General features: G+C 44.1%; 2 protein-coding genes across 3 annotated transcripts in view; one reads left to right on the plus strand and one right to left on the minus strand.

Annotated features, from left to right (window-relative positions):
* ccdc3a (coiled-coil domain containing 3a) overlaps positions 1-7019 on the plus strand; it is a 13032-nt gene extending 6013 nt beyond the window's left edge. Inside the window, exon 4 of the mRNA XM_084049459.1 lies at positions 6459-7019. Coding sequence (XP_083905585.1) covers positions 6459-6761 — 303 coding nt within the window. The 3' untranslated portion in view covers positions 6762-7019. The remainder of the gene's footprint in view (positions 1-6458) is intronic.
* An 8397-nt stretch (positions 7020-15416) lies between these two features.
* Positions 15417-20172, minus strand: part of camk1da (calcium/calmodulin-dependent protein kinase 1Da) — an 81154-nt gene continuing 76398 nt past the window's right edge. The window contains exons 11-12 of one of the 2 annotated variants that reach the window (XR_014600237.1): positions 19333-20101; positions 15417-18910 (exon numbers count right to left, since the gene is read on the minus strand). Coding sequence is in view for 1 of the 2 variants with exons in the window: in XM_084050082.1 (XP_083906208.1) it covers positions 19959-20101 (143 nt within the window). In the remaining variant the exon portion in view is untranslated. Of the gene's footprint in view, positions 20102-20172 lie in introns of both variants that reach the window. The other variant, XM_084050082.1, reaches the window with a different exon arrangement.

A 20172-nucleotide genomic window follows, 5' to 3' on the forward strand; every position in this document is an offset into this window, starting at 1 on the left:
TCAAATATGTGATGATTTAAGGAATGAACATTGTAAATAATATTGTGGCGGGTCCACTTGTGGATCAAGATGATCAATTTTCTCTAGTTTTCCATTAAGAATATGGAGGGAAGAGGTGGAATTCGCCTTTGGAATAGGTATTGTGTTTAACACACTACACAGCCATTGCAAGTCTCAATAGTGAATGCAAAATGTGTTAATATTGGAACTGTTATGCCACCCCATAGGTAAATGTGCAACACATTTCCTTTTAACCATCACGCAGGAATTATTTGTCAACGAGGCACGATTTCAGAGGGTTGGTCTGATGTCTCCCTCTGTACCTGGACGTTCCAGTACAGTGGGTTTCATTCAGTGGGACTGACCTCCACGGTGTCGGGTTTCTAATGGGGAGCTGTGAGGGGAGAGGTCAGGAGGCAGGGGTTAAAGACACTACTCATTGACAGAAGCAGTATTCGCCTGCAGCCAGGGGCTGTGTCCTGTAAGCAGGACTGGACATGAAACAGGTGGGCCTCAGGTGTTAAAGACAGAAGGTATGGCAGACAATGCAAAACTACAGGTTGGACAGTAATCCAAGACAGTGGTTCTCAAACATTTTCATGTCAAGGACCCCTAAATTAATATGTATTTGGTCACGGACCCCCATATAAAAAGATTTTGTGCCAGGGACACCCATACAAGATTTGTGTTATTAAAATGTTTCAAATGTGTACATTTTTACATAATTATTTGTTTTTAAATAGCCGATCTACTGTACAAGCTCACAACGCGTGTGGTTAAATAGATTTTGATGCTATATTAACACATTTTGCTGGGGACCCCTTGGAACCGACTCAAGGACCCCTGGCGGTCTCCAGACCCCACTTTGAGAACCAGTGATCTAAGATAGCCTAAGCCCTATTGATCCATCAGGTGCTCACTGCAGCAGAAAGTAAATAGAAATAAAACAACAAATGATGACGCAGTCATATTAATACTAGGTTGCTCTCTCCAGCGTCCCCGCATGGAACCAAATGGACCCGTGGTCCTGTACCCTATCGCTCGCGGAGTAACAAATCGCTGTTGGAGGCGGCGCTGTGTGTGTGGGGAGTCAAGTCAATAGTTTGTTTGGTGGCGATGACCACACTTTTTTTTTAAATAATTTGTTTGGTGGGGACAACCACATTTTTTTTGGTTTTGTTCTTGGCTATGATCCCATAGCATGGGAGGACGCCCGTCGTTCAGAGTATGGGGAAGTCTCGGGGAAGTCTCCCCTTTGGCTTAAAGGATTGAAGGACAGCCAATGATGAAAAGGTCGCTAGAAAGGGTTTAGAAAGTGTCGAGAAAGTGTCGAGTAGTTGATCAGTCTCTTCCAGGCTGCAAGCAACCTGGTAATAACTATTCATCCATCTGAAATCTCTATTTGTATTTACTCCTGCCTTTCTCTCCATTCTTGCCTATAGTACCACACACACACACACACACACACACACACACACACACACACACACACACACACACACACACACACACACACACACACACACACACACACACACACACACACACACACACACACACCCACACACACACACACACACACACACACACACACACAGAGCATAGGTGTTGCTAGCATGATGTGAGGCATCCTCCAGCCACATGTCCCAGACAGAGGTGGTTAATAGGCGGAAGTTTGAAGAATCAGGGATAATGAGGCCGGATCACTCGACTCCTGTCCTTTCTTTTTTTTTCTTCCTGTGAGAACGCAGTCGGTCCAGACAGACTCCCACCCAGACTGCACTCTGCCAGAGGGACAACCCCCCCATATTCCCCCCCAACACTTCAGTTAGCACTTGTTTAAAGCCCCTATTATCCACTCGAACCGTTACGGAGGGCTGACTGGAATACATGGGACACTTTGTCCTCCCAGTGTTGCCCGTCAGCGGTCCGGAACTGGGCCACAGGAAGAATGCTGCTCATTTAAGGCTTTCCCTCCTTTGTTTGGAGAGAGTTGTGTGTGATGGCTTAAGATGAGTGGGAAAGAACAGCGGGATGGAGGAGAAATGATGGGCTCCCTATATCGGACTTGCAGTCAAATCCTGAGCCGCCCCGGGCTGAAAGAGTAGTTGTGTGTGTGTGTGTGTGTGTGTGTGTGTGTGTGTGTGTGTGTGTGTGTGTGTGTGTGTGTGTGTGTGTGTGTGTGTGTGTGTGTGTGTGTGTGTGTGTGTGTGTGTGTGTGTGTGTGTGTGTGTGTGTGTGTGTGTGTGTGACACAGACTTGCACATCACTGTGAGTGTTTTGTTAACAGAAATGGTATCCCTGAACCCCCTGTCTTCTGCACACAGTAAAATCCTCAGTGTTAGACCCTTACAGGTCCACTTGTTTACACTGACTTGAGACTGTTTAGACAAATAGGAGCACTAATTCATTTGGGTCCCCAGGGTTAGATTAACATGGAGGATTTGAGCGTGTAGTAATACTCATGAGTCATGTCTAACCCAGCTGAATGCTTCCAGCATCCATATTCTGAGGGGAACATTAGCCACAACATTATTATTTTTGGCTAAGAGATTTGGTGCAGATGGAAAAAAGCGTTCCAAGTACAGTTGTAACTCAAGTCCGTTTTACTAAGAACAGAGGGTTTAAGTGGATAATGAGATTGTAAATTATGGCCAGTGAAAGTCTGAACTGGTCCTATCCTCCTATGCCCACATTCAGGCCTGACAGGGGAAGGAACACTGACCCTGAGAATATCTTTATAAAACTCCTCTATTCCTCTCTATTCTCTCTCTCTCTCTCTCTCTCTCTCTCTCTCTCTCTCTCTCTCTCTCTCTCTCTCTCTCTCTCTCTCTCTCTCTCTCTCTCTCTCTCTCGTAACCATGGAACCCTCCCTCCAGGCCAAACAATACAGCCTGGTACAGTAGCTGTGTCTCTTGCCAGATAGAAGGACATCTTACTCATTTGTTCCATTCTGTGCTTCACTGCTTGCCATATTCTTCGCCAGGAGCTGACACACACACGCACACGCACACACACACACACACACACACACACACACACACACACACACACACACACACACACACACACGCACGCAAGGGCACACACGCTCACCTTATACTCTCGCAGACTATGATTAGCTTAAGCATTACAGCTGCTCTGAGATTGTAAAATGGAGTTTATGTCAGAGGGTGTGTGCGTGTGTGTGTGTGTGCATGTGCCCGTGCCTGCGTGTGTGTGCGTTTGTGTGTGCGTGAGTGTGTGTGTATGTGTGTGTGTGAGTGTGTGTGTGTGTGTGTGTGCGTGCGCCTTTCTCTTTTTATTGAGGTTGTATCTTTTGAACGTTAACATTCATGGCTGTGTGTGTGCATGTGCCTGCTTGCCTGCGTGTCTTTAAGTAGTGTTTATACAGATGATACTTAGCAGCAGGCAGGTAACACCCGGATGTTTTGACAGGTGGCCACGGGGACCAGGGTTGGGGTTGGATCACGCGGAGTGCTTTGGCACTGGTGTTAGCGTTTATTATCTATTAGGCGGGGGTTGTTAGTGTTTCTATTAGCGTGTTTATTAGAGAAGATAATGCACACATTTTATTATTATTATTTTTAGATTTATTCGGGGCATTTTATGCTTTACGTCAGATACGTCAGACACAGGAAATCAAGCGCAGAGAGAGGAGAGATGGGGGTCGGATTTTAACCCGGTTTTCACACTCTTAAGGAGTATGGTCTGTGCGCTAAGCCCCCAGGCACCCCATATATATCATTCATAAATGTACCATATTCACACAGCGGCCATTCCCCCTAGAATGATAAGTAAGAGCAAAATAGCCCATGCGTCCAGTGTGAATGTACAATTTTACTGTGCTGTGTTGTCTTAATTGTGTTTTATTTTTTATTTTTTACACAATATTCTGCAAGCTAGTTCTCGTACTACAAAGTATATATATATATTCATTTATATTATATTGCCTAAGTCTAAAGTATAGGTAAACATACATACGCACGCGCGCGCACACACACACACACACACACACACACACACACACACACACACACACACACACACACACACACACACACACACACACACACACACACACACACACACACACACACACACACACACACACACACACACACACACACACACACACACAATTTATCACTGGGACTATGGGGACCTTCCCCCATGTTGACCTTTTGCGGCACTAGGGTGGACGGCTCACGGAGAGGGCATGCTCCGCCAGTGAATTGGAAAACCGGGGCCCCTGACATGACACGGTACAGTACTGTGAAGGGGCCCCGCTTTCCTCACACTCTCCGTGGGTCTGGAGTCTGGAGAGACAGCTAGAGAGTGTGACAGAAAGGACGGGTTGACAGGAGTGTTCATCTGGGTCATATACTCTGAGCATGGTGCCTCTCACCGACCCTGCATGTGAGCTGTGGGCCATGTCCATGAGGGCAGAGGGTTAGGCCTTACACACACACACACACACACACACGCACTCGCGCGTGCGCGGCGCGGCACACACACACACACACACACACACACACACACACACACACACACACACACACACACACACACACACACACACACACACACACACACACACACACACACACACACACCAGTGTTGATTTCGTCGACTAAAACTATGACGAAAAATGTTGGTCGACTACCTTCTTTCACTGACGAAAACTAAATAAAAACTAAATAAAAACTAGGCTACGATGACTAAAACTAAGACTAAATACATTGACAATTTCATCAACAAATAAAAACTAGATGAAAATGTTAGGGAGGGACTAGTGGAGAAGAGATCCAGGTCAATTTATGAGCTTGCAGATCAGCTATTTTCAGCGTGTGAAATCAGCCATTACGACACCATCAAGGCACCGCCAAAATATATTTTAGTCGACTAAATCAACTGTATATTTAGTCGACTAAAACATTTCAGATTACTAAATTGGGACTAAAACTAAATGGAATTTTATTCAAAGGACTATGACTAAAACTACATCAAAATTTGCTGTCAAAATCAGCACTGACACACACACACACACACACACACACACACACACACACACACACACACACACACACACACACACACACACACACACACACACACACACACACACACACACACACACACACACACTCTCTCTTCTAGAGACTAGTGGTTTGAATCCTCTGCAGAGAATCGGCCCGATTTTGCAGAGCGCTCCAACACAATTGGCCACGTTCGCAGTAGGGAAGCCAGCAGGGCAGCAGCAGTCTCTAGTCACTGCACTAGCCATTTCTACAGGTTGGCCATGCAGGGCGCTTGTTTGGCAGGTAGAAGAACTAGGTCAGATAACGTCTTCCTACGCACACGCTGTGCCCTCCCAGTGAAACCCCTCACTGTCAGGTGAAAAGACTGCCTGGCGACTTCATGTGTATCGAAGGAAACGTACTTGTCTACACATGACAGTGACGGGGACTATACATTATGTAGGGAAAATTGGAAATAGGCATAATAGGGAATACATTGGGAAATTTGGTAATAGGCTATATGCACAGCAGCCATATTGAAAGGAAATTGAGCCTCTTCCTTAGTTCCTTCACAGGTGTTACCAATGATACTAATGAAGGCTCTGTTCCATTTCGTGTAGCACAGTGGTTCTCAAACTTTTAAATTTCAAGGACCCCCATAACTCTGAGAGTGTACAAATGGAACCAAATGGACCCTTACGGGTCCATTTGGTTCCATTTGTACACTCTCAGAGTTACACACCTGTAAGGGGCCATTTGGAACCCCCTCAAGGAACCATGAGGGTCCCTGGACCACACTTTGAGACCCACTGGTGTCTTCAGTGAGCCAACTTGCACAACATCAGCCCACTGACTCTGTTTGACCAGAATGGAACAGAGCCTTAATTAGTATTATTGGTAACACCTGTTAAGGAAGTAAGAAGAGGCCCAATTTATTTCCAATATGGCTGCTGTGCATAGAGCCTATAGGCATTATAATAAATAAATTAGGAAAATTGGTAATTAGCATAATAACAAATACATTGGGAGAAAAAGGGGGAAAAGTTGGGGAAAAAAAGAAATCTTCACACACACGCCCCGTTAACCCTTCGCCCTCTAAAGTGTCAGGTCTCTCAAGAATCCCTCCCAAGGGAAGAAAGGCAGCAACGGAGGAGAAGTAACGCAGGCACTAGAGTTAAAAAGAACAAAGGGAACGCACGCTGCTGGGAAAATGATGTCACTGGTGCTCTCACGCTCTGACACCAGCTGAACATGGACAACAACAACAACTGGTTGTATAGTGTGACCAAAAAACAACAACACATCTTTCTGTCCATCTCTCAATCCGTCCATCTTTTACAAGGGCCTGTCTCTTCATTTCTTCTGTGGTTGATGCGATGAGATCTGCACACATCTCAGCCTCAATAACTTACCCTCTCCTCTCCTCTCCAACACAGCTGCTGTGCTCCTCGGTGCAGGAGGCCCTGTTCGAGGAGGAGGAGCGGGCCAGGAAGCTGCAGGAGCGCATGGCCACGGTGGAGAGGCGCAACCAGCAGCTGAAAGAGCGCGTGCGCAAGGTCAAGCGCTCGCTGCGGAACGCCCGCAAGGCGGCACGCCGGGCCGGGCAGGAGGCGCGGGAGCTGCAGGAGAAGCTGAGGGTGGCGGAGAGGCGGGCGGCCCGCCACCCGAACGCCATCTCACAGGAGGAGCTGGCGCCGGCGCGCTTTGACGCGGCGCTCCGTCCTCGGATGTCACTTTAACGCGCAATCCTTTGCTCCTCCTCTGACTCGCACTGGAACAGATTGTGGGGGACGAGGAGACTGCTGGGCAGTTCTCCGTGCACAGGGCCAAGCGTGTTAGTACGGTACAATGCAACACATTTAGGCACAACATACACACTTTTGATTATGTTACGTAAATATGTGCATCACATATTGGGACACATTGCGCTATAGTAAGTGTTCAGGGAGGCTTAACCCATTAAGACCGGGAACGCATCTGTGTGTCATTTTTAGATTTCTTTGGGCAATTCAAAAATAACAGATCTGCAAGCTCATAGCGTGGCACCAAGTGCCGCGCTATGAACTTCTCTTTTTGGAAAGAAATTGTGAAAATGTGTTCAAATCTTTGAATATATATACATTTTTAACTAAAATCTTTGCTTCTGGGGGGGGGGTCCCTGGAACAACATATTTTGAGATGGGGGTCCGCTGCTAAATACATATAATTTCGGAGGTCCTTGACATGAAAAAAGTTTGAGAACCACTGATATTATAGCAACGTATGTTTTTTCAAAAAACGGTTAGGATTTAGACGACATTTGTAGAATCCCCCGGAAGCAAAGATTTGAGTTAAAATGTTCATAATTTTTCAAAAATAGCAGACCTACAAGCTCCGAGTGTGACAGAAAGGCTCCTACGAGCTTGTAGATCTGCTATTTTTGAATAGCCAAAGAAATCTAAAAATGACACACAGATGCGTTCCCGGTCTTAATGGATTAAGAGATACAGTGGCAACCATCACAGAAGTCCTCTGTCTGTCTGTCTGTCTGTCTGTCTGTCTGTCTGTCTGTCTGTCTGTCTATCTGTCTGTCTCAGTTAGTTGGGTATTACATCACTGCTTGTGCCTCGTAGTATCTGAAAGGAAAACAATGGCAGAAAAGAGAACATATAGTAACTCTTCTTGACGGGGGTTAGAGTAATGGCTAAGCTGCAATTCACTGCTGGAGGTAGTGAAACGGAGGACGCCTGTGGCGGCAACAACTGTAAATAAACGGACTGTCTCTGGACTGTGCTCTCCAAAATGATTGCAGTGGAGTGAGGAATTGACCACTTTGCTTCATACTTGGGTGTTGGGAAACAGCAACCAGGGAGTGTGACAGAGTAAAAAATGTAAGACATTGCTTTGCAATGCCGTACGTATGTGTTAGAAAGAGAAGGGCTCAAATTTAGGCCTGTGTAAGAATGAACACGGTTGGTTGGGTTTTAATTGTAAACTGTACTATCTGAGAAAAGAAACCACAAAACCTCACGTTCACGATAATGTCAATATTACCTTGTATATTGGATATTTTCATATGAATGTATATCTGCTATTTCTATATAAACTTTGATTGGACAAACGTTTATATTTGAATGTGACATTATTTTGTGGAACAGCATCTCGAGAGTGATGGATAGAGGGGTGAGGAGGAAGAGAGGAAGAAAGGTTTGCTTTTCAGGTTCAGTTTGCTGGGGGGGATGGGGGGATGCATGCCTCTTTTGATATCCCCTCTCTGGTCAGACTAAATAAAATACATGCATTTCCTTTAGGGAAATATTGTCTGGTATAATATGGTTTATATTTATGTTTGTTAATATCCCAATTGAACAATTTCATGAAAAGATGCGTATATGTTAACCACATAAACCTCTTCATCAACCAAATGCTCAACATTTATTCTTTAAAATGTATTTAAAAAAGAAATGTCTTCAAAAGACAATAGCAGGTTAACAAAATCAATGTGTAGCGATGTGACTGGAGAGCTTATAATCTATTTTAGCCTCATTTATATGATGAAGTGTATAGGGCTTAAGTGGTTAAGAAAATGCACCCCCACCTGTGTTAGATTTTTCCACCGCTTTTTTTTTTTTTACTAATCGAACCATGACTACATGGATTCTTGATGGTTTCCCTCTCTCCCCGGACACAACCAGATGTACCACCCCCACAATGTCTCTCCCTGTATCTCTCCATTCGTCTCTCCTTCTTTCCTCATCCTCTCTCTCTCTCTCTCGTGTTCCAGCATTTGAACCCCATCACACAGACCCGTTGGCCTCAATCAACATCTGGCTGTGTGAGCACATGAAAATAAATACCTGCATCTGTAGGAGAGTGTGCAAGCGCGCGCATGCACACACACACACGCACACTCGCACACGCACGCACACGCGCACGCACGCGCGCACGCACATGCGCACACACACACACACACACACACACACACACACACACACACACACACACACACACACACACACACACACACACACACACACGCAGACGGACAGACACAAATCTGTCCGGTTGGGTTTTTGGTCCATCAAGCTAAGCAAGTGACACAGAGCAGAATGGAATGTACTTTTCTGGGCAGACGAAGGGCCAGGATCAGCAGGGTCTCACTGAACTATTTCGCCTGTTTGGGGGCTTGAAAATAGACCACCGATAGATAGAATGCTTGGAGTGTTCGGAGAGAGTGGGTGTCTGTCTGGACCATAGCAAAAGATGGAAAAACCTGATGTCCCTGTTTGGGCCTTCACTGCAAAACCCTGAGCACTCTGCTGCACTCCAGGAGAGTTATAAGAGATTGAGGGTAGTTGATGCAAAGAGGTTGCAATGCAATCATTTATTGGTCATTAAAGGTAGGGTAAGTGATATTTTTTGGTTAAAACTAAAAGTATTTTGTTAAACGGTTAAAGCAATATATTCTGATAGTAATCATTGCTATAGAGTGTTTGTTCAGTAATGGGAGTCTCCCCGTCTCTCCAGCACTTTAATAAACAGAAAATACATTTTCCGGTAGCTGTCAAAATCTCAGCCAATCAGGAGAAAGTACCCATTTTTAAGCTTACTTTTTATAGTGTTCCAGTTCCAATTTTGCCTGCTCCTTTCTTAGTGTCATCACTTGCAATTTCACTTGTTTAATCTATATCCTGATTGAGTTCTCTATCCTGATTGGATAAAATTGTAAATGAAACTGAAACTGAAACGAAAATGCATTTTCTGTTTTATAAAGAGCTGGAGAGACAAGGAGACTCCTTTTACTGAACAAACACTCTATAGCAATGAGTACTATCAGAATATAGAGCTATTTAACACTTATTTTAATCAAAGAAAATCACTTACCCTACCTTTAAATAATAATAATAACAATACGTTGCATTTCAGCTGCTCGTAGGCATACATGAGGCTCATCGATGAACAGAGAGGAGGTCCACTTGAACGAGTCAGAAGACGGAGGTGGGAGGAGGTCAGGAGGTGAACCTGCTTCGCTCTGGGCTATAGTCTATGAGCTGTGGAGAAAATGGGATGTTTTGATTGCGAAAATTCCAGAACAATGAACAACGCAAAGGAAAGCGAACAGTATCAGCACTGAAACATTTCCAAACATGTCCGCTGTGTTATGCTACCAAGATGACTTTGTTCTTCTTTGTTTCTTCTTCTCACTTTGAATCTTTTGCATCATTGGCCGCTGTCTGGCCTTTTAAATGTGTAATTTAAACAGTTGAAACAGGTTCGTCCCACTCAGTTAAGAGTCAGGCAGAGAGGGAGAAATGCAACTGAGGAGAGAGAGAGAGAGAGAGAGAGAGAGAGAGAGAGAGAGAGAGAGAGAGAGAGAGAGAGAGAGAGAGAGAGAGAGAGAGAGATGGATTTTGAGGTTATGATGAATGTAAGATTAGGAGAGAAAAGCTCTTGCCAAGGCAGCGTGATGAGTGAATCCCTCCAGAACACATCAGCTCTACAGCCAATATCAACATACAGTCACCTTCACCCTTTGATCCCACAGTGAGTGGATGGGCTCACACTGAAAATGCCATTGTCTGTCTGTTCGCTATGAGAATGCTGTTACGTGCGAGTAAAATAATATTTCATAAGTTTCATGCTTTGCGTGTATGCAGTGGTGGAAAAAGTACTCAAATGTTTTACTTAAGTAAAAGTACCAATACTGCAATGTGCAAGTACTCTGTTACAAGTAAAAGTCCGGAATTCAAAATGTTACTTGAGTAAAAGTACAAACGTATTGGTATCAAAATGTACTTAAAGTACCAAAAGTAAAAGTACTAAAATGTTTGGAAATAGCAGATCTACAAGATCTACTATCTATGAGCTTGTAGATCTGCTATTTTCAAATAGCCTAGGTATAAAATTGGGCTAAAGTGGTTAATGTATGTTTTATACTGTCATAATTCATATCCGTAAAGTAACTAGTAAGTAAAGTTTTCAAATAATTGTAGTGGAGTAGTACAATATTTGCCTCTGAGAAGTAGTGGAGTAGAAGTAAAAGTATAAACAATTGGAAATACTCCGGTAAAGTAAAAGTACCTCAAAACTGTTCTTAAGTACAGTACTTGAGTGAAAGTACTTAGTTACTTTACACCACTGTGTGTATGTGTGCACTCGCAGGATTGTGCACGTGTGCGGTTGGAAATATGTTGCATTGCATGCATTTTAATAGATTCTCTTTTTATCTTTAATTTCCTTGAGCTTCCTAGGTAGTGGGTTATTGTTTTTACGGATGTTATATGTCTGTCATTGTTATTGTCCTGTATTTGTTGTTACTGGCAGAGCTGTGTAACATTTTATGCCTCTTGGCCAGTTCACACTCGTAAAAGAGACTCTAGTCTCAATATGTTTTTTACTGGTTAAATAAAAAAATACAAAAAAATAACCAGAGATAAGCAAAAGCGAGGCAGGGATGGAATGTCTCACAGGGAACCACAGAAATGGACAGAGATGCAGTATAACAACTTAATAATGGAAATGTACTTAGTGTGGCTGTCTTACAATGACGATCAAGTTCAAATGGGGATTACAATGGTGGGAAACACAGGGCTCAGCAGGATTCCCATAATACAGCCTCAGTTAAGGTTTGACCTCAATGCCACGCCAACAAAAGCCAATCTTTGCTAATTAAAGGGCCAACGGCACTTATCTGTAATAACCACTATTAACCTTAAAGCTGCACCAATTTAGCAGAGGAAAACACCACTCATCACAACCACATGCTAATTCCAACAATGGGTGCAGGAAAAAACAGCAAATGGTAATAATTATAAATACCTGCAGTAATCTCTTTGATTTAATCCATTAAGACAGGGAACGCATCTGTGTGTCATTTTAAGATTTCTTAAATAGTGCGGCACCGAGTGCCGCACTATGAGCTTGAAGATCTGCTATTTTTTAGAAAAATCGTGAAAATGTGTGCAAATCTTTGAATACATATTCATTTTTAACTCAAATCTTTGCTTCTGGGGGGTCCCTGGAACAACATATTTTGAGATGGGGGTCCGCGGCCAAATACATATAATTTCATGGGTCCTTGACATGATTTTTTTTTAGAACCACTGACATTATAACAACATACATTTTTTCAAAAAACTTTAAAAAATATATATTCAAAGATTTGCACAAACTTTAATTTCCCCCCCCAAAAATAGCAGATCTACAAGCTCATAGCGCGACACTCGGTGCCGCGCTATGAACTGGTATGTCTGCTATTTTTGAATAGGCCAAAGAAATCTATAAAATGACACAGATGCGTTCCCGGTCTTAAGGGGTTAAATACCAACAGAGCTGCAGTGCTGCCCCTATGGTGCCGTTGATGCCTGGGGGCAATGCAGCCGTTTTAGTGGAGGGCATTCAGGGAACATGTATTTTGAGGGGAAAGCGAACATCTGCATTCAGCATGGGTGCATCTTGCATGGGATTGTGAAGCCAACATCTGCCAAGAGTCCAGACAGCATCTCTCCCATGTCTGGTAAATGTCCATCAAAGTGCACCAGTTGCCTGGTGTCCACATGCATGGGATGTATGGCGTTCAGTGTCTGCCTGGTGTCCACATGCATCCTAACCAGTGGTGGAAAAAGTACTCAAATGTTTCATTTAAGTAAAAGTATCAATACTGCAACGTAGAAATACATGTTTCATGATATCATAATTTATATCTGCAAAGTAACTAGTAACTAAAGTTTTCAAATCATTGTAGTGGAGTAAAAGTACAACATTTGCCTCTGAAACGTAGTGGAGTAGAAGTAAAAGTATAGACAATTGGAAATACTCCAGTAAAGTAAAAGTACCTCAAAAGTTTACTTAAGTACAGTACTTTAGTTACTTTAGACCACTGATCCTAACCATATAAACACTTAAACACTATACTTGGTTGATCATTGGTCGAGTCCCCCAGGGGTCTACTCTAGGCTTCCTCCTTTTCCCCCTCTAAAGTATATATCTTTGCAGAAAAAAGCGGATCTACAAGCTCACAACGCGATGTGTCATGAGCTTGTAGATCGGCTATTTTCATAGAACATTTGCCCCCAGAATAAGGACGCTATAGGGTCTGGTAGAATACTACTCTCAACTCTAGATCATAGTGAATTAGAACAAAACGAATTAAAGAAAAGAAAAAAGAAAAGCATCACCCAGTTAGTTGATGGTTGCTCAGATGTTTCAGATGAGTGCTGTTAGGGGTTAAGTGTCTTTCTCAGGGACACTTTGACATCAAGACCAGCGACTGCTGGAGGAAACAAAATAAGCAAGGTGAATGCTCTAAATATCAGATCGTTTTATGGTTAATCCCCATATGCTACCTGGTTGCTCAAGGAAAATATGACACACATACGCATGATGCGCAAGAAATGCATTCCACGCACAAACTCTACCTACACGGAGTGCAACAAGTTGAGAAGAGAGTCAACTCATGATCATTCAGGATTTATTTCAGGAGAAGAAAGAAAAAAAATAATTCTGGCCTCTGTTCATCATGGTAATTCTTGATATGTGCACATGATTGTCGAAGGCATTGGATATACAAGCCCCATAACAGAAGGTTTTCATCATCAACATCATCATCATCATCATCATCACAGCACAGTAAGAGCAGCAGGCAGCGTGATAACCGCACAGTAAAATCCTGAGTCTGTCACTTATCCATTTGTAATTCCAGTGGTGGAAAGTAACATTTATTCAAGTACTGTAGGCTACTTAAGTACAAATTTGAGGTATGTTTTTTTTTTACTTTACTTGAGTATTTCCAATTTTCAATACTTTTACTTCTACTCCACTACATCTTAGAGGAAATATGGTACTTTTACTGGTACTTTTACTCCACTACAATTATTTGAAAACCTTTTTTTAATTAATATTACAAAACATACCATACATTAACCACTTCAGCCCTGTATACAGTATACTCCGGCTATTTGAAAACAGCCGATCTACAAGCTCACAACACGTTGCAAAGCGACGCGTTGTGGGCTTGTAGATCTGCTATTTTCAAAGGATTTCTATACATTAAATTATACATTTGAATACTTGTGAAATTGGACATTCTTTTACTTTTGGTACTGTAAGTTTATTTTGATGCCAATACTTTTGTACTTTTAATCAAGTCAAATTGGAATACCGGACTTTTACTTAGTACCATTGTGATATTGATACTACTTAAGTCAATTATTGGAGTACTTCTTCCACCACTGTGCAATTCTGAAAAGTGTACAAACGGAGCCAAATCCATTTGGTTCCATTTGTACCGTACCCTCTCGGGAGCAAAATGAACACTCAGGACTTCACGGCGTGTCCACGTATACGTACACATGAAGGTGTGGTCAGAGTCGACACCATTGCACAGGATGGTCGTGTCACATGCAGAGAGAGTAAATACGGCCCGCTGGCTCAGCAGACTCTGGACAAAAAGAGACCCGATATATAAAGGGAGATAGCAGTTTGGGTCCCACCTAATGCACAGGCTCTATGCACAGCAGCCATATTGGAAAGAAATTGGGCGTCTTCCTTACTTCCTTCACAGGTGTTACCAATGATACTAATGAAGGCTCTGTTCCATTCTGGTCAGGGTGCTGATATTGTGCATGTTGGCTCACTAGTATATAGCCTCGATCTCAAGGCTTTTATTTATTTTTTTGCTAAAAAATAAAAGCCTGGACCAACCAGTTGATGTTCCGTGAATAGGAAGTGTTTCATTTCCCCAAACAACCAGAGTGCGGTGGGCGTCGCTGCTCCAAATGTTGTGACATCAGGGCACTCAATGCTACACATTGGGGAGGAGGAGGGGCGCGGGGCAGGGCGGGGCGGGGCGGGGGCTGACGGACAGATCGGTGAACCAATAGAATCCGGCGGAAATTTTGAACCTGCCCGCCTAGACATGATATCAGACACGCTAGGGCAGTCTAGCTCACTAGAAACACTCCATTTTGCTTATGGTGGGTGTGTAACTCTGAGAGTGTACAAATGGAACCATTTGGTTCCATTTGTACACTCTCAGAGTTATGGGGGGTCCTTGAAAATAAGACAACCACTATGCCACACTAAATGGAACAGAGCCTTAATTAGTATCATTGGTAACACCTATGAAGACAGGAAGTAAGGGAAGGGCCCACTTCATTCCCAATATGGCTGCTGTGCATAGAGCCTATAAAACCCAGCTCTCACGTGGGGACTCTCCTCTTCGTTACATAGTATAGATACAAACATCACACAAGGGCATATAGGGTTATTATGCAAACACTGGTGGAGTGGAGTCGAATGTTTGATAGTGTCAGACAGCTATCCCCCTGCAACATGCTTGTGTTTTTCATATTTTGTTAACAATGCACTTCAGGAAAAAAAACGCATCTTCCTCCTTTTCTTGTGACAGCTGGTAATAGGTGAGTGTGTTCCAAGAGCGCCAAGGTGTGTGTGTGTGTGTGTGTGTGTGTGTGTGTGTGTGTGTGTGTGTGTGTGTGTGTTTGTGGGGGTGTGTGCGTGTGTGTGCGTGTGTGCGTGTGTGCGTGTGTGTGTGTGTGAATGTGAGAATCGATTGGGGTCAGAGGGACAGACACAGGTGAACATATAGAGCGATCGGAACCAGCACAGGTTCATAAATGGTGCGAGATGGTAGGTCAGTCACAGCTTTGGATTTTTTACACAGACTGTCAGAACTGGAGCCTGAGTTTGGTAAACAATGCATACATTGAAGTTCAGCTGACACTGTCATGGGACAGTCTGTCACAAGGTGTTATACGCTGTATTAAAGCAATCTGCAGTGGGGACAGTATAGGGGGGTTTCATACAGTTATATATATATGTAATTGTTTTTACATTGAACATTCCATAGAGATACAATCACTCCGCCACCTACCTGCCTGCACAGCCACACACACACACACACACACACACACACACACACACACACACACACACACACACACACACACACACACACACACACACACACACACACACACACACACACACACACACACAGACACGAGGACACACACACACACACACACACACACACACACACACACAGACACACGCGGACACACTCACTCATACATGCTTGAACAGCACAACATTCATATCGTATTATTTTGGAAACAACCATTCATATTCACAATATACTGTATGTACAATAGGTTCTTCAGGGAAAGAAGATTCATTCAGAAAACAATAATTGTTTAGCCTTTGATAAAAATAAATGAGAGCAAATCCCTTAGAGCAATCCCCCCTCGCCTTTCTTTTCCCTGCTGCCTGCCTCGAAACTCCCATGGCTCCCAAAGTGCACTTGTGTGTGCGTACACACTTGCTCACATGCGCACATGATATAAATCCCACTCAAAGTACATTGGCACCATTGTAACGATGGATAAAAAAGGACAGTTTTTATAGACTTAAACATGTTTATGCAACACTAGTAGCCTATAGTGTCCTTCCACAGGAGAAAACTTTCATCGCCAATCTTCCATTTTTTCTCCTGAAACTAGCATAACATGGCGGCACCATGAGTATAAGATATTTCATGAGCCCATGCATAAGGATCAATGGAAAAGATATTAACATTTTTTTTTGTCAATTCAATAAAGCCACATTTTCGTCGGTAGGAGTGTTCTGGAGGGCACTGAATTTACTCACACTATGAGAAGGCAGTGCCTACTAATGGCTGGTAAACCTTTATGTTGGGCAGCTAAACCGACACACAAGATTATATAGCAATGTACAGTAACATACTTATAAAAGGAACAAACTGAGCAAGAGACAACAAAAACCAGATGACAAGCAGCAGAGGAGACGTACCTAGATAAAAATTGTGTTTGCATAATATACATAACTTCAGTGTTTATTCCAACGTCGTACTAGATGCCAAACAGTTAGGGTTTGCCACATATTACACTTTGTATGACTTTAAACCAGCTAATGACCTGGTAAACAGTGGTATAATGCTTGAGCCAAGGGTGGAAGAGTAGTTGGAAGTTGAACAAGGGGGTGAGTAGGAGATCAATAACTTGTCTTCAGCCCTTTGTTTTAATTCATTTAAGCACTTATACCCTATATATATATAACTGACCGGGGTCACCCAGGGGTCTATCGTGCTGGGCCCCCTCCTTTTTCCCTCTGCACAAAATCTCTTAGCTGAAAATAGCCGATCTACAAGCTCATTCTGCAAATGTTTGCCTATTTTCGCTGAAATGTTCGCCCATTATGAAATGCCCAGAAAAGGAACTCTAGGTTCAAGTGGTTAATTCTTAAATTGTTCTGTGTTAGACCCCGCCACACTGTCTGTCTAGTTCTTTGGGTTCGAATACGATCAACTGAATATTCTATAAACCCAACATTGGTCTTTGGCAAGAAATCACAATAAAGGGACAGATAGATTTGCATGTGACAGAGAAGACAATCCGATATGTCCGAGGGAACACCCAACGTTCAGTGGGTGAAGTCTAAAATCCAAAGACCGTCAACGGCACAGCCCACGCTTATCCTAAATATGGCCACATGTGCCACAACACAAAAACACTGGCTAGCACCATTCAAACCTGCGATCAATCAATCAATCCGGAACAACTCTGACAGACAGATTAGTGTCAATACTCAGTTTGAAAAATGAAATAAAGACATGGCCCCTAGGCAGTGTTGCCAGATTACGTGAGAGAAACAAGCAACCAGGTCTAGGAAAACCAGCCCAAAAGAAGCGACTATGGGCCACATGAGCACTTTAACATATACTGTACATCAGCTAATTGAAAATAGCCGATCTACAAGCTCACAACGTGTCGCGATGAGAGTAGATCGGCTATTTTCAAATAAAATATTGCGGGGAAATTATAATAAACAGATCTGGCAGCCCTGGGCCTAGGTATCAAAACACTGGAGCCGTCATTAACTGTGATGCTTCAAGACCTGAACCATCCACGGACCGTCAGAAATTAGTAGAGTTGAGTAGAACGTAAACCAGGAGACCAAGTCTTCACAACACACAGTGCAGCTGCTGCAGTATTCCCTGAGCACTTCTCTACGGGGGGCGCAGCTTGATGACGCAGTGGCGCTCGATGGCTCTCGCGGTGAGGTCATGGCTTTGTCGAGACGGAAAGGAAGGGAGGCAGGCAATAGTTCCTCCATCTTGGATTTTGGAAACGCTTAACCTAAAAGGATCAACATTCCGAATTTCAGGCTGCAAGCAATTCTGTACCAGGCAACTTAAAACTGCCTTGTGAGCCGTTCTCCTCTCATTTACACAAAAAGTTAGCTTGTAGTGTGTCTGGCGTTCTGAACTGCGGACAGCCCTGCCCACTGTTTACAGGCACACCTCTACTCTAATCTACTCTAAAGGGTGATTTGTACTTGGTTGCACATCGTTGTCGTGCACCAAAAATAACACGTCTATATCACAATGGCGTTGTGAGCTTGTAGATCGGCTATTTTCGGTATGCGCCACCGGCATGCAACTAAGAATGAATCCGCCCTCAACCTAAACCTGCTCAATGTTTCATAGTCACCTGTAAGTGTGTCCCTTAAAGGGTGATCGTTATAAAAGGCTTAGAAAGTAAGAAAATAATGAAACATATTGTGATGTTTCAGATAAAGTAGTTATACAATGTTCCAATCCCATTTGGGGGATTTCAAAATGCTTCGCAATGTCTACGTTCTACGGATTAATCTAGGTGGATAAACTATCTAACTGATGTGCACACATAATCGGTGGCTGAAAAAAAATACAGCCTCTAATCCTCCCTGTGCAAATAGATATAAAGCGCTTACTCATATGTAACACCACTCAACAGTCGTATGGTACTTTTAAAGCACTTCTTAAACATTATGCATAAACAAACATAAAAGCCCACGAGAACATGTAAGACAATGATAGCAATAACACAGCCTGATCTCACAGAATGTAGTATACATTGCACGGACCCAGTGCACCTCATTCTGTGCATATGTACGGCGAGTCCCACGGTGGGCGTAACCAGTTGCAACCCGGAAAAACCGGGAAGCAGAGTAGTCCCCACAACAAAATGTACGATTCTGTGCCTATCGGTACATAACTCAAACGGCGCTGAGTAGGCTCAAGGGAACGTTGCAACGTTCGGGACGGCAACTCGTTCGCTTTAGCTCGCTCGGTGGTCCCTCACGTGGCTCCAGTTCCCTTGAGACTGCGCGCCTCCGAAATGGTTTAGTCACAATGGGGGAGATGCGAGGCGGCTATGCACGGATATTCGGGTTTTCCAGTTGTCTATGCACGGAATGACACCTCTGTGCAATGTATACTAAGTCGTGTGAGATCGGGTTGAATAACAATACACAAAGACAAACTAATCCAGTTGTCCACCGCCAACTCGAAGGTGTGAAAACTAAATCAAGCGATGCAGGAAACAGTGAAACACCAGAGAGTAGCCGAGTCAAGTTCAACTGACATTGATTAACAGCAATGACACCACCTAGCCCCGCCTCCGACCAACCAATGGCCACTCACACTCAACGCATTTAACCCCTCCTCCTCACTGAGAACGGCCAATCACATTCGGCCTCAGTAAGTGTCTTTGGAGAGTCATTGTCCATGGCGTTGCTCTTGTGGGGGGGGGGGATCCGACGTGGCGTCTAGTCCAGGCAGTGAGAGGGGGGGTCAGCGGTGCGTACAGTATGGCATTGTATGGTTTGAAATCGGCGGGGTTTGGGTACAGAGTCCTCTGCTCTCCCGTTCCTCCTGGACAATGCTGTGACAGGAGGGTGGACGGGGGGGGCAGGGCGGGGAGCTGGCTGGGGGGAAGAGGGTGAGCGTGTGAGGAGAGACGTGCGGCAAAGAGAGGGCGAAGAGAGGAAGTGACCCTGTACCTCATTTTCCTTTCTCTCTCTCTCTCTCTCTCTTTCGGTGTCTCTCGCTCTCACAACGCGGTGGCCTCCCAGCTGGTTCCCCGCGGGACCTGGCGTCACTTAGTCCCCGTTAGCACCGGCGGCGGCACCACGGAGGGGTGTGGGCGGGCCAGCTCGGCCCCCGCGGCGGCAGGGGAGGAGGAGGAGGAGGAGGAGGCGGCAGAAGCCAGGCTGCAGGGGGTGGCGGGGGCCGTGACACCTGAGAGGAGAGGATTCATAATACATACGTCAGTCATGAAGCACCTCCGTAGCTACGCGTTTGTGTGTTCT

This window comes from Gymnoscopelus microlampas (assembly GCF_963454915.1).
Source record: "Gymnoscopelus microlampas genome assembly, chromosome: 23".
Lineage (NCBI taxonomy): Eukaryota > Metazoa > Chordata > Actinopteri > Myctophiformes > Myctophidae > Gymnoscopelus > Gymnoscopelus microlampas.